This window comes from Ictidomys tridecemlineatus, chromosome 3 (genome assembly GCF_052094955.1).
Source record: "Ictidomys tridecemlineatus isolate mIctTri1 chromosome 3, mIctTri1.hap1, whole genome shotgun sequence".
NCBI lineage: Eukaryota > Metazoa > Chordata > Mammalia > Rodentia > Sciuridae > Ictidomys > Ictidomys tridecemlineatus.
The window spans coordinates 74777857-74790475 of record NC_135479.1 but is presented as its reverse complement, the minus strand read 5'-3'; the positions used below and the strand labels follow the sequence as shown (position 1 = coordinate 74790475).

Genomic DNA, 12619 nt, shown 5'->3' with positions numbered 1-12619 from the left:
CAATTCCTCCAACCTCTTTTACTTACCCGGCATGCGTGACTTCATTACACAGGTGCACTCAACATGCTCAAAATATTCCTTTGTTATACCCTCAAGAGGGCCTACAGTCCCCACTCATCAGACACCAACCAGGCGGAGATTGGCAGGAAGATTATATTCACATGCCCAGACGCAAAAGTTCCAATACCTACTCACCCTGGTTGATACCTTTTCAGGATGGATTGAGGCTTTCCTGACCTCTCTCTCGAGAGATGGCGGACACTTTAGCCTCAGTCTTCACTGAGCAGATCATCCCCAGGTTCAGCCTTCCAATATCCATCCAGTCAGACAATGGCCCTGCCTTCACTTCTCAAATAATCCAACAGGTCTCAGAAAGTCTCAACATCTCCTGAAAACTTCATATTCCTTTTGGCTGCAGTCCTCAGATAAGGTTGAGTGGGCCCACCCAATCCTCAAGGACCACCTTACAAAATTCTCAACCAAGCTTCGAATCTCCTGGCCCAATCTACTTCCCCTTGCTTGTAACCAAATCCAAGCTGCTCCTAGCACTCCCACAGGGCTTAGCCCCTTCAAACTGCTATATGGCAACCTCTCCCTGATTAATCACAACCTTCCCATTCAATCCCCACTTCTGGCCTCATATCTACCTTATCTTACCTTGGTTTGCAACCTCCTCTGAGAACACGAAGACCACCATGTTCCTGCCCCAACAAAACTAGCACCTTCTGAGGGTCCACTCCAACCAGGAGACTCTGTCCTCTTAAAGGAACTCCATCAGTCACTCCAACCACACTGGACAGGACCTCATACGGTGATTCTCACCACTCCTACATCAGCCAAACTACTAGGCCACTCCTCTTGGTATCATGTTTCTCACCTGAAGCTTGCCCTAAGTCCTGATCATCCCAATTGGTGGGATCCACTAAATTCAAGATCACCTGTGGGCCTCCCACTTCTTCTCTTCAGTTTGTCCCTACAGGTGCTCCCCAACACTACCACTGGCATTTCCAGGGAAGAATATTATTAATACATCAACGAGACCGGCCTAGTAGAAGAAAACATTGATGTGCTACACTGGCTGAATGAAGAACTGAAACAAAGGCAGTAGCAATCCACCTTACTCTTTCTGGGATAGTGGAACTTGGTCCTCACTACTTGGTTAGGTCTGGTTGTTGGCCCCATCCTCATGATCTGTGTCTTGCTAATGATTGCTCCTTGTCTCCTCAGATTTATCCAAAACCACATGTGCAAAATCTCACAGGTGGCAGTAAATCAGATGCTCCTCCACCCCTACAACCTCCTTCCCAATGAGCCCCCAACACCCAACCTTCCCTAAACAATGCCCCCTACCATCAGGAAGTAACCAGATGAGAACAGAGCCCTATAACATCAAAAAGGTCGGGATGTTAGGACAGCAGGCTTTCCTTCCTCCTCCCCTTTCATGGTGGCTATGGGCAGGGACTTTCCACCCGGCTGAGGAGACCCGAAAGTCAATCAGAGGCTGGCATGGCAATGGACCCCAACCACCAAGGGTTCCCACTGGTGGAAGCAATCGCTCAATCAATTCAATCACCCCTGACCAACCTGCAATAGACACAATCCCCCTAAACTTGGCTCTGCCAACCTGCTATTAGTAGCTGCAATTTAGATGCATAGGCCCTCTTACCTACAATTTCGCTTATTAGCATTGTTCTTGCCTTTCTAGCCTGTGGCTTTCCCGGCTCTCACCCTTTTGCCGACCAGTGAACCTCTTCTAGAAGTGCCCTCCCAATAAACCTTCTTTTGGTGCCTCATTCTTGTTCCATGGTTCCTTTCTGCTTGACAATAAGTATGTGAGTAAAGTGATTTCTACAATACCAAGCAGGGCAGGGATTTTTGTCTGTTTTGTTCACAGTATTTTTCCAGTGCCTGGCACATAATAGGTACTCAGTAAATATTGGTTGAAGGAGTGAATCGCAGCACAGTAATATGTATGAATATGGATAAGAACTAAAGGATAATGAACAGGAAATAAAACTTATTTTAGGTTAATGGAATCATGAATGATATACTTCAATCCTGTAGTAACATCTTAACAATAAAAACTTGAACATAAATAACTTCAAGATTAGGACACAAGCAGTGGCACACACCTGTAATACCAGTGACTTGGGAGGCTGAGGCAGGAAAATCACAAGTTCAAAGCCAGCCTCAGCATCTTAGCGAGGCCCTCAGCAACTTAGTGAGGCCCTGACTCAACACATAAAATAAATAGGTTGGGGCTGGGGATGTGGCTCAAGCGGTAGCGAGCTCGCCTGGCATGCGTGCGGCCCGGGTTCGATCCTCAGCACCACATACAAACAAAGATGTTGTGTCTGCCAAATACTAAAAAGTAAATATTAAAATTCTCACTCTCTCTCTTAAAAAAATAAATAAATAAAATAAAAAGGTTGGTGATATGACTCAGTGGTTAAACACCCCTGGGCTCAATCCTTGGCACAAAAAAAAAAAAAAAAAGGACACAAATGTGAAATCACTCCTGGACTGCACATAGTTTTTGCATGGTTCTTTAGGCAGTGTAAACACATGACAAGAAGACTAGAATGAAAGCTGGCCTGGATCTGATGTAGAGCCCTTATGGAAGGTGGTGAGCATGTTGTGAGGGACTCCAGGCACAAAGTAATGACAATAACCTTTTTAAGTGTGCCAGATACATACAACTTGCACCAGTTGTGCTCAGGCAATTTTCAATGTTACTCTAGACATTTCTCATCTCCTTTTTAAAAATAAATTTATGTACCAGTAAAAAAATTACATCAGACTTACAGCTTAAAGCATCATGAAATATGTTAACACACTAATCTACGGCCAACTACTTGAAAAACAGGAATATAACATACATTCTACTTAGATACAGGCATGGAAAAAATCTGATATCAGGACACAAAAATAGAAACAGAGAGCAGCTCAGTTCAGAAACACTATTGCTAGGCTCAGCTTGAAAATACTTTCCCATGAGTATTAACAACGAAAAAAAATACTTGGTTAATTAACGACTCTGTAAATAGTAAAAGTCTTAAAATTCAGCTGTACCAGGATAAAAGAAAGTTGATTTAATAATTAACATGAAAATCTTCACTGATATATACATTTGATGCTCTTTAAGAAAAAGGCTAAATAAACATCAGTATTTTGAGTTAAGAACATTAATTGATCCTGTGACAAAGGCATAGAAATCAGGTTTATTTGAACAGAAGACTATAAAGACTTCCACACTTAAAAGTGAGAAGTTCAGGGCTAGGGTTGTGACTCGGCAGAAGAACGATCGCCTAGCATGTGTGAGGCCCTGGATTTGATCCTCAGTACCACATAAAAATAAATAAATAAAGTAAATGTATTGTGTTCAACTACAACTAAAAAATATATATTAGAAAAAAAAGTGAAAAGTTCTGAAAAGTCATTATAATTCACCAACAAAGGGGGAAAAATGAGCCAATAAAGAAGAATCTTAAAGAGTTTTTAATCCACATTTTGTTGGCACAAACACTAATTTTTAAAACAAATTCAAGCAGAGGGTGGCAGAATGAAATATTCTACTGTAGTCAATACAGCAATTCACAAAACAAGAACTACAATAAGAATGGTCATAATACTGGTTTATTTCTCCAATCCTATATGGGGAACATAAGACCTGAGAAATGAACAGTGTAGTTCACTATGCCATTTAAGTGTTATGGAAGTTTTTAAAAAAACATTCCTTTCCTCTAAAAGTAAAGACACTTCAGACTACATTCATGATTCTGAATTTTAATTCTAAATTTTAATCTCATTTATCTATACATCTTAAGTGTCTTCTTCTAGCCCTGAAGGTAACTTTTTTACCTCCAGTGCTCACTGTCTTATGGAGTATGGACTTCTGCAGGTTACCATCGAGGTCCTCCTACCTCAACCAAAAGCTCAGGTAGCTTACTATAGTTCCTAAACTAAATTTGGTCCAAAGTGTCTTATTTCTTTTCCCTCATAAAGCAACTGAACGGGCCCTTGAACAACATTTGCTCCCCCCTGGACACAACCCTGAGAAAAGCAGCATACATACCAGAGACTTCTGGTCTATCACCAACAAAAGCCAGGGTTGTGACTGCCTGGGCTCCCTCTGGAGCACTACCAAAGTTGAACCACTTTCTGAGCAGTCAGTAAACATCTCAAAAGTTTCATGGAATGTTATTAACAAAATGTACTAAATAAGTGACAAAACTCTTCTTAGCTAACTACTACACATTTTGTAATAAAATGCCTATTAATATGAAAAAGGACTTCTTTCATCTATGACAAATAAATCTTTGTACAAAATTCACATAAAAATGTAGGAAGTAATGAAGGTTATATGATTGTTAAAAATATCTGTTTGTCAGAGATTTTCTTCCTACTCCTACAACGTAACATCTCACTTGGCAGTAACCTCATCTCTCATGACTATTTTATTCATGTAGTATGAGAGCTATTTTGCCACTATTTGAACATCTGCAGTTTTCCTCCAATAATAAGCCTTTTCTCTGTTCTCTAGCCTCAACTCTTCGTCTGATTTTCTAGGCTTCTTCCTTCCTTCGTCTTCTTTATATTTATACTAGGGACTGAACCCATGGTTGTTGTATTACTAAAATGCATCCCAGCCATCAGCCCCCCTTTTTCATCCCAGTTGTTTATTTTTAATCAGAGTTTTGCTAAGTTGCAGAGGTTAGCCTTAATCTTGAGATCCTCTTGCCTTGGCCTTCCCATTGGCTGAAATCACAGGTGTATGACACCACACCCAGTACCTTTCTCAATTAATAATCTTACTCAGAGACCAGTCCCAGTAATCCTGGTTACTGTCTAATACCAGGGTTCTCTTTAAACTAAAAACCCAGTATCCCAGAAAATTTGAATTTACAAATTAAAAGACTTCAAATCCTAAAAGGCTTATTTAACTTTAAACTGTAATATGGCCCATCTACAGGCAACTTCCAGGACACAACAAACAAGTAACAGTGAAAAATTTAAGCCACTCCTTAAACATACAGATTTTATTCATAGATAGCTGTTCACAGGCTATAATTTTAAGTTACATATACACCTAACGATTTCTATGAACCAAACAGTTTTTTTTTTTTTTAGAGAGTGAGAGAGGAGAGAATTTTTAATATTTATTTTTTAGTTCTCGGCGGACACAACATCTTTGTTGGTATGTGGTGCTGAGGATCGAACCCGGGCCGCACGCATGCCAGGCGAGCGCGCTACCCCTTGAGCCATATCCTCAGCCCAACCAGTTTTGATAAAACTATACAAAACAAATATCTCAATGTCACAGAATTGTACAAATAGCACAATTGATGGGCACACCACGGGTAATCTGGTTGACTGTCGCTACTGGTCCCTTTTTCAGGAAGACACGTGCAACAGGGGAACTAAATACATAAATGATTTGTTTTTGGTACTAGGGATTGAACTCAGGGGCACTTGATCACTGAGCCACATCCCCAGCCCTATTTTGTACTCTGTTTAGAGACACTGAGATGTTTAGCACCTTGCCGCTGCTGAGGCTGGCTTTAAACTTGCTATCTTCCTGTCTCAGCCTCCTGAGCCACTGGGATTACAGGCATGCACCACTGCACCCAGCAGGGAACTAGATTATAAACACCACTGGGTAAATTCAGCTCTTAAACCATTCCCTCCCTTCCTCAAAAAATATTACAGAAATAAAAGCAATGCCAGTTTTTTAATTTCTAATTCCATAATTAATACAGAAAAATTGTGTGAGATTGCTTTTCCTTTACTATTCACTCCCTTCCAGACAGGATCTTGCCATGTTGCTCAGAACAGTCCTAAACTACTGTTCAAGTGATTCCCCTGCTTCAGTTTCCCAAGGGGCTAGGACAACACAGACCACGTCCCTACCCCTTCTTTATTTTATTTTGAGTGGGGGGAGGTACTGGAATTTGAGCTCAGGGACACTCAACCACTGAGCCACATCCCTAGCTCTATTTGTATATTATTTAGAGACAGGGTCTAACTGAGTTGCTTAGCATCTTGCTGTTGCTAAGACTGGCTTTGAGCCCACAATCTTCCTATGTCAGCCTCCCTAGCTGCTGGGATTACAGGTGTGTGCCACCATACCCAGGCCCCTTCCTTATTCCTAATCAACTTCTTCAATTCAGTCTCTTCAGCAAAGTGTCTTAGCCACTTGAAACACCACTGAGTGCCTTTTAGGTATAGCTAACCTATGACTCTTGATGCCCAGTCCCTGAAAAACAAAAAACATTCCTTCCTTACAGAAGACAAGGAAGAGAAATAAACAAAATCTTTATTCTACTACCAAAGAAACTTTTCCACTTCTTTGCCCCATTTCCTTTTTATCCTTTTCTTCTGTTTCAACTCCCTTTCATCTCTTTTTATTCCCTCATTTCTGTTTTTTGCTTCTCTTTTTGATCTTAAAGTCCAGAATAATGCCCTTTCATGACAATAGAAAAGGATGTACAGCAAGGATTAGGAATCTAGTTAATACCAACAACAGTAGCTACTGTCAACATCAATAACAAAATCCACAAGGACTGCCAGGCATGTTGACTGGCACATTCCTGTTAATTCCAGAGAATCAAGAGGCTGAGGCAGAAAGACTGCAAGTTCAAGTACCACAGCAATGTGGCAATATCTCTGGCAAGACCCTGTCTCAAAATTTAAATAAATAAATAAAAATAAAAGGGGCTGGGGTGTAACTCAGTAGTAATGCATCTATGGATTCAATCCCATGTACAAAAATTTTTTAAAAATTAAAAAATCCTTGGGCTGGGGATGTGGCTCAAGCGGTAGCGTGCTCACCTGGCATGCGTGCAGCCCGGGTTCAATCCTCAGCACCACATACAAACAAAGATGTTGTGTCCGCCGAAAACTAAAAAAATAAATATTAAAACATTTTCTCTCTCTCTCTCTCTCTCAAAAAAAAAAAATCCAAAAGTATCCAAGAAATTATTCAATATCTACTGTGGATGAAATGCTGTGATAGGGCTAGGGATAGAGCTCAGTGATGGAGTGTTTGATTGGCATGGTGTGCATACAAATCTAAGAAATACTGTAGCAGAAATAGTGGCCAGATCTAAAAATCTAGTTGAATGATCATGAAAAATGTGTGGAAGGAAAAACAAAATAAAGCAATTGGAAGACTAAAAATATAGACATACCTATACTGTTTAAGTATAGACCAAAGGAGGGCCCTGACCACTGTGACCTCAAGGTCTCAAGTAGCCTGACTTAGGGAAAAGTAGAAGCTAGACTCTGAAGAAGTCCTAAGGGCATGAAAAGGTGAGGAGGTGAAGGGAAGGCTTTGGAGGGGCCTGACCATATCACAAGAAAGAGAAACATAAAATAGTAAATTTTATGTTATGTTTATTTTACCACAAAAGAAGAAAGAAGAGGAAGAGGAGGAGGAAGGACAGGTGCTTGGGGCCCCTCAGATGTTTCAAGTAGGCCAGAAAAGTCGGCACAGAGATTTTTGGAGAGGGGGAAGGGGCAGTACTGGGGATTGAACCCAGAGGCACTCAACCACTATGCCACATACTCAGCCCTTTTTATTTTTTATTCTGAGACAGAGTCTTCCTAAATTGCTGAGGCTAGAACTTATGATCCTGTTACCTAGCCTCCTGACTTTCTGGGATTACAAGAGTGCACCACTATGTCCAGTGCAGAGATCTTGACAAACAATAACTGTGCATAAAATGGGAGACTCCTATTGACCTTGGTCAAATGACACTATCCAATGTACATCCACAAACTCTCCAATTCCTTTTCCAATTTTAAATACCAATATTGTATATAATCTCACAGTATGTTTAAAGCAAAGAAACTACTTGAACAAAAAGGAGAAGTGTACATGGTGAGAAAAGAAGAAACCTAATGCCTTTCTCTACTAGGGAAATGCCCTCCAAAAGCGGAGCCCAGCATCTTTGCTATAATCATGGGACAAAAACTCCAGACCCAGAGTATCTCCAAGGGCTCTATTCATCAGTTTTCTGCTAAGTTAAAGAGAGGACATCTTGCAATCATTTCTAGAAATGAATCACACATTAAAAAAAAAAAAAGCTGTTTTCAGCTCCCAGTCAGTTGCTAACAATGCCTTAATTAACTAAATCCAAGGTATTTACCTTTGCTGATTACTGAGGAAAAAATTTCTTAAAACTAGTAAATAAAACAACTTTTACACAAATCATACACAGCACATTTTAGATATTTCCACTTAAACACAAAGAAGAAAATTTATTTGACTGAAAGCATGCCACTGTGCCCTTCTAAGCTTCAAATTTGATCAGACAACAATCTCCACATAATAGTTGGTGAAGGAAGATCAGTGAAAACAATGAAGTAAGAGAAATGTTCCGCCATTCACATGATGGCCAATGTTAGAGAAGGAAACAAGCTGGCAAACTCTAAATAACTATAAAAAACACTGGCAACAATAACTGGCCTGAGGTGCAAGAGATCCAAATGTATGCTATGTTAAGTGCCAAGAAAATATAATCCTCGCTGGAATAACCAACTTTGTTCATTCTTCAAAATGTCAATACTAATGCCCCTCCAAATCAATTTAAATACAAACCTACTTTATTCTTACTGTTGTTGCTTAAATCCCTTTCAATATCAGATAGTAGTCATCAGTATACAAAACCAGTGAGTTCATTAACCCAAAGGCACTGATTATTTAGAGCAAACCCAAAGGTTGCCAATATTCTCAAGACACTAACAAACAGTGTTACACAGAGGATGGTAGCTGGGTACAACAAATGGTGTACATCTGTAATCCCAGCAACTCAGGAGTTGAAGGCAGAAAGATTGCAAATTTGAGGCCAGGTTAAGCCATTTAGTGAACCCTGTCTCAAGGGAGAGAAAGAGAAAGGAAAAAAAAAAAAAAAAGCTGGGAATATAACTCAATTAGTGGAGCATTCCTGGTTTCAATCCCCTGTACCACAAAAAAATTAATAAAAAAAAAAGATGGTAATTCTGATGCTTATCTACTCATAAGAATCACATTCTGAAACACCCAGTTATACAATTTTGCTACCACCATAGTTCTGATCTTTTTAAAACCTTTCTACCCCTCCTTTCTAATTCTTAATAATCTGGGAATCTCAGGACATGCACATATCAGAAAACAAGTAAATGTAACAAAATAACCAGATGATGCAACATATACTTAAATTTAGTTTCAAACTACAAGGTCATTCAATCAGTCTAAAAGAGACATTAGTTAACAACAGCTCATCTTAGATTTAACAGAAGAGAGTACACTTGGAATTGACATTACTCACCTTTAGGACAGAAGCTAAGCTGGTCATGTGCTCGTTGAGGGCACCCTCAGACTCCTTATATGTCAAGCAAGTAAACTGGTACTCCTCAGGATCAAAGGCATCAGCCCCTTGCTGCTCCACGTCGCTGGCTACTCCCACATAATAATCCTCTATGTCCCCAGGGTCCTCTTCCTCTTCCTCCTCCTCCTCCTCACAATTTGGGTCATAGTCCTCTTCATTGCTGTCAGACCCCTGGCTATTCATGTCCACAGACATCTTAGCATCCAGTCAAGTTGCAGGTCAGGAAAGGAGTTGCTTTCTCTCCCTCCCCCCAAACTTTACCGCTTTCTCAAATGCATTAGTGTTTTTGTCTTCTAAAAAAGGAAAAAAAGAAATATTACTTTCCCCATGAGAAATTAAAACAAAAAAAATTAAAAAATCAAAATGCCATAGCTTTGGCCCTATGCCCAATATGGCATATTCTAACTTAAGTTTCATATGAGGACTCTTTACCATCATCTCCCTGACTCAAGCTTATCAAAGGGAAACCCTCCCTCTAGAAGCAAAAGAAGCTGGTAATGAAACCACAAGGGCCTGGCACAAAAGGGCAGGGCTTTCTATCCCATATCAGGAAGTCAAATTCTAATGGAATTGCCCTTCTTGCCAAAGTCCTTAAAGAAGCAGCATATTCTTTCAGCTGATTGCATAAAGAGATAATCTAAAGGTTTAGCTATCAACGTTTAAAATTTTGCTAAGCATGTCCCAGTGAATGGTGGCACAGATAGTATGTAATTAGGGAGACAGTTCCTTCCTGGTATAATATAAGGGAAAGAAAATATTTTTTCACAAACATCCATCTCAGATGACTGGAAAATAGGTGCACAGTTAGAAAAGAAAAATAAACAGGACATAGTGGCACACACCTGCAAACCCAGGGACTGAGGAAGCTGAGGCATAAGAATATCAAGTTCAATGACAGCCTCAGCAACTTCCCAAGGCCCTGTCTCAAAATAAAAAAAAAGGGTTGGGGATGTGACTCAATGGTTAACCACCCCTGGGTTCAATCCCTGGTTAAAAAAAAAAAAAAAAGAGGGCTGGGGATGTGGCTCAAGCAGTAGCGCGCTCGCCTGGCATGCGTGCGTCCCGGGTTCAATCCTCAGCACCACATGCCAGCAAAGATGTTGTGTCCGCCGAGAATTAAAAAATAAATATTAAAAATTCTCTCTCTCTCTCTCCCCTCTCTCACTCTCTCTTTAAAAAAAAAAGCAAAAAAAAATGAAAAGAAGAAAAATAAAAACCACATAGCTCTTCAGCTCTGCTGAGGGACTGGGACTGTGGCTCAGTGACAGAACGCTTGCCTTGCACATGAGGCACTGGGTTCGATCCTTAGAATCATATAAAAATAAATAAATAAAATAAAGATACTGTGTCCATCTACAACTAAAAAAATATTTAAAAAAAAAAAAGAGTTCTGTGAGTAGCCAGATGTGGTCACACACACCTATAATCTAAGCTACTCCAGAGGATGAAGCAGGAGGATCATAAGTTTGAGGCCAGCCTCAGCAATTTACAGAGGCCCTCAGCAACTTTGCAAGACCATCTCAAACAAGAGTCTGCTGAAGGGCTAGGGATGTGGCTCAAGCAGTAGCGCGCTCGCCTGGCATGTGTGAGGCCTGGGTTCGATCCTCAGCACCACATACAAACAAAGATGTTGTGTCTGCCGAAAACTAAAAAAAAAAAAAAATATTAAAAAGTTCTCTCTCTCAAAAAAAAAAAGCAGTATGAAAAAAAAAAGTCTGCTGAAGCTTTAAAGAGGTACTGAGAAAGAAAAGTAAGTGATTCAATAGTGAAGAAAAAACTGCACATATTCTGCCTATCAGGATCAAGGTTAGGAAAAATCATAATCTATATTGGATGAAGAAACAAGAGTTTAAATCCAACCAGCCATTGAAAAATCTTCACAGATCAAAATGTTACTCAGTTATATGTAAATGAAAAAAGAACACTAGTTGAGAAAGCAAATCAGTCACAAATGTTAACTTCTACTCAAGGAAATACTAACTTCTCTCCATAAATAATATTTCTTTTCTTTTTTTTAAATACTTATTTTTTTTAGTTGTCAATGAGCCCTTATTTTAATTATTTGTATGCAGTGCTGATAATCAAACGCAGCCCAACAAATACTATTTCAAGTGATGACTTTCAACAACAAAAAAAAATCAACTAGTGTTTAGATTTAAAAATGGAGAGAGAAGGGGAGGTAGTAAAAAAAAACAAATCAAGCCAGGCACAATTGTGCACGCCTATAATGCCAGCAATTTGGGAAGCTGAGGCAGAATGATTCCAAGGCAAGCCTGGACAATTTAGCAAGACCTTGTCCCAAAATGAAAAGTAAAAACGACTGGGAAAAGCTGGAAATATAGCTCAGTGGTAGAGCATCTGCCTAGCACACATGAGGTAGTATGTTTAATTCCTAACATACACCACCAAAACAAGCAAACAAATAAATAAATAGGCTCATGGTGGGGCACCAAGCAGTGAAATGGAGCAAATAAAATTCCATGCATGGGGCTGAGGATATAGTTCAGTTAGTATAGTGCTTATCTCACATGCACAAAGTCCTGAATCAATCCCCAGTACCACCAAAAAAAAAAAAAAAAAAAAAAATCCATGCAAGAATGATTTTTTTCAAAATGAACCTCGAAATTATGAATAATTATAATACACTAATAAAAGTACCACTTTGAAAAAAATAAAAGAAAAAATACACACAAGGCAGCAAAATGATGTTTGCAGTTTAGCTTTTAACAAATTTTGTAGAATCTCCTAATTACAACTGAACTTATACATGGTATTTTTTTCCCTCTACAATAATGTTAATCTTTAATTTAAAAATACCTGTAATTTTTGAAGACCCTTCAGGCAGTTGTCACCCAAATATTTTGTCATATGATTTCCATCTAAAATGAAAACACAGAATATTTATATTTTTAAAACTAGTACCTGCTTTTACAAATTTATTTTTTCGAAAGCAAAGATCTAAAAAGACAAGTATAGGCTGGGGATATAGCTCAGTGGTAGAGCATCTACTATCAAGTATGAGGCCCTGAGTTCAATTCCCAGCACCATAAAATAAATGAACAGAAAAAAAACAAGGGACCAGAGAAACTACTATCTTCTTTTAGGTTCCCCCCCAAAAAACTCATATATCATACTTACAAGAATTACATTATCTTCTAAAAAGAGAAAACATTCAAAGCTAACAGTGTTATAATTTAACTTGGGGTACTAGTGATAGAAATGCTTCCCAATTCCCCTTCCCCAGTTTG

The 12619-nt window shown here is 39.3% G+C and overlaps 1 protein-coding gene across 2 annotated transcripts in view; it reads right to left on the bottom strand.

The window, feature by feature from the left end:
* The window catches only part of Arih2 (ariadne RBR E3 ubiquitin protein ligase 2), a 64092-nt gene that overhangs the window by 46975 nt on the left and 4498 nt on the right, over window positions 1-12619 (bottom strand). Inside the window, exons 2-3 of one of the 2 annotated variants that reach the window (XM_005326891.5) lie at window positions 12189-12250; window positions 9312-9664 (exon numbers count right to left, since the gene is read on the bottom strand). In XM_005326891.5, the coding sequence (XP_005326948.1) occupies window positions 9312-9566 (255 nt within the window). In that variant the 5' untranslated portion in view covers window positions 9567-9664; window positions 12189-12250. Of the gene's footprint in view, window positions 1-9311; window positions 9665-12188; window positions 12251-12619 lie in introns of those variants that run through there. The other variant, XM_078043178.1, reaches the window with a different exon arrangement.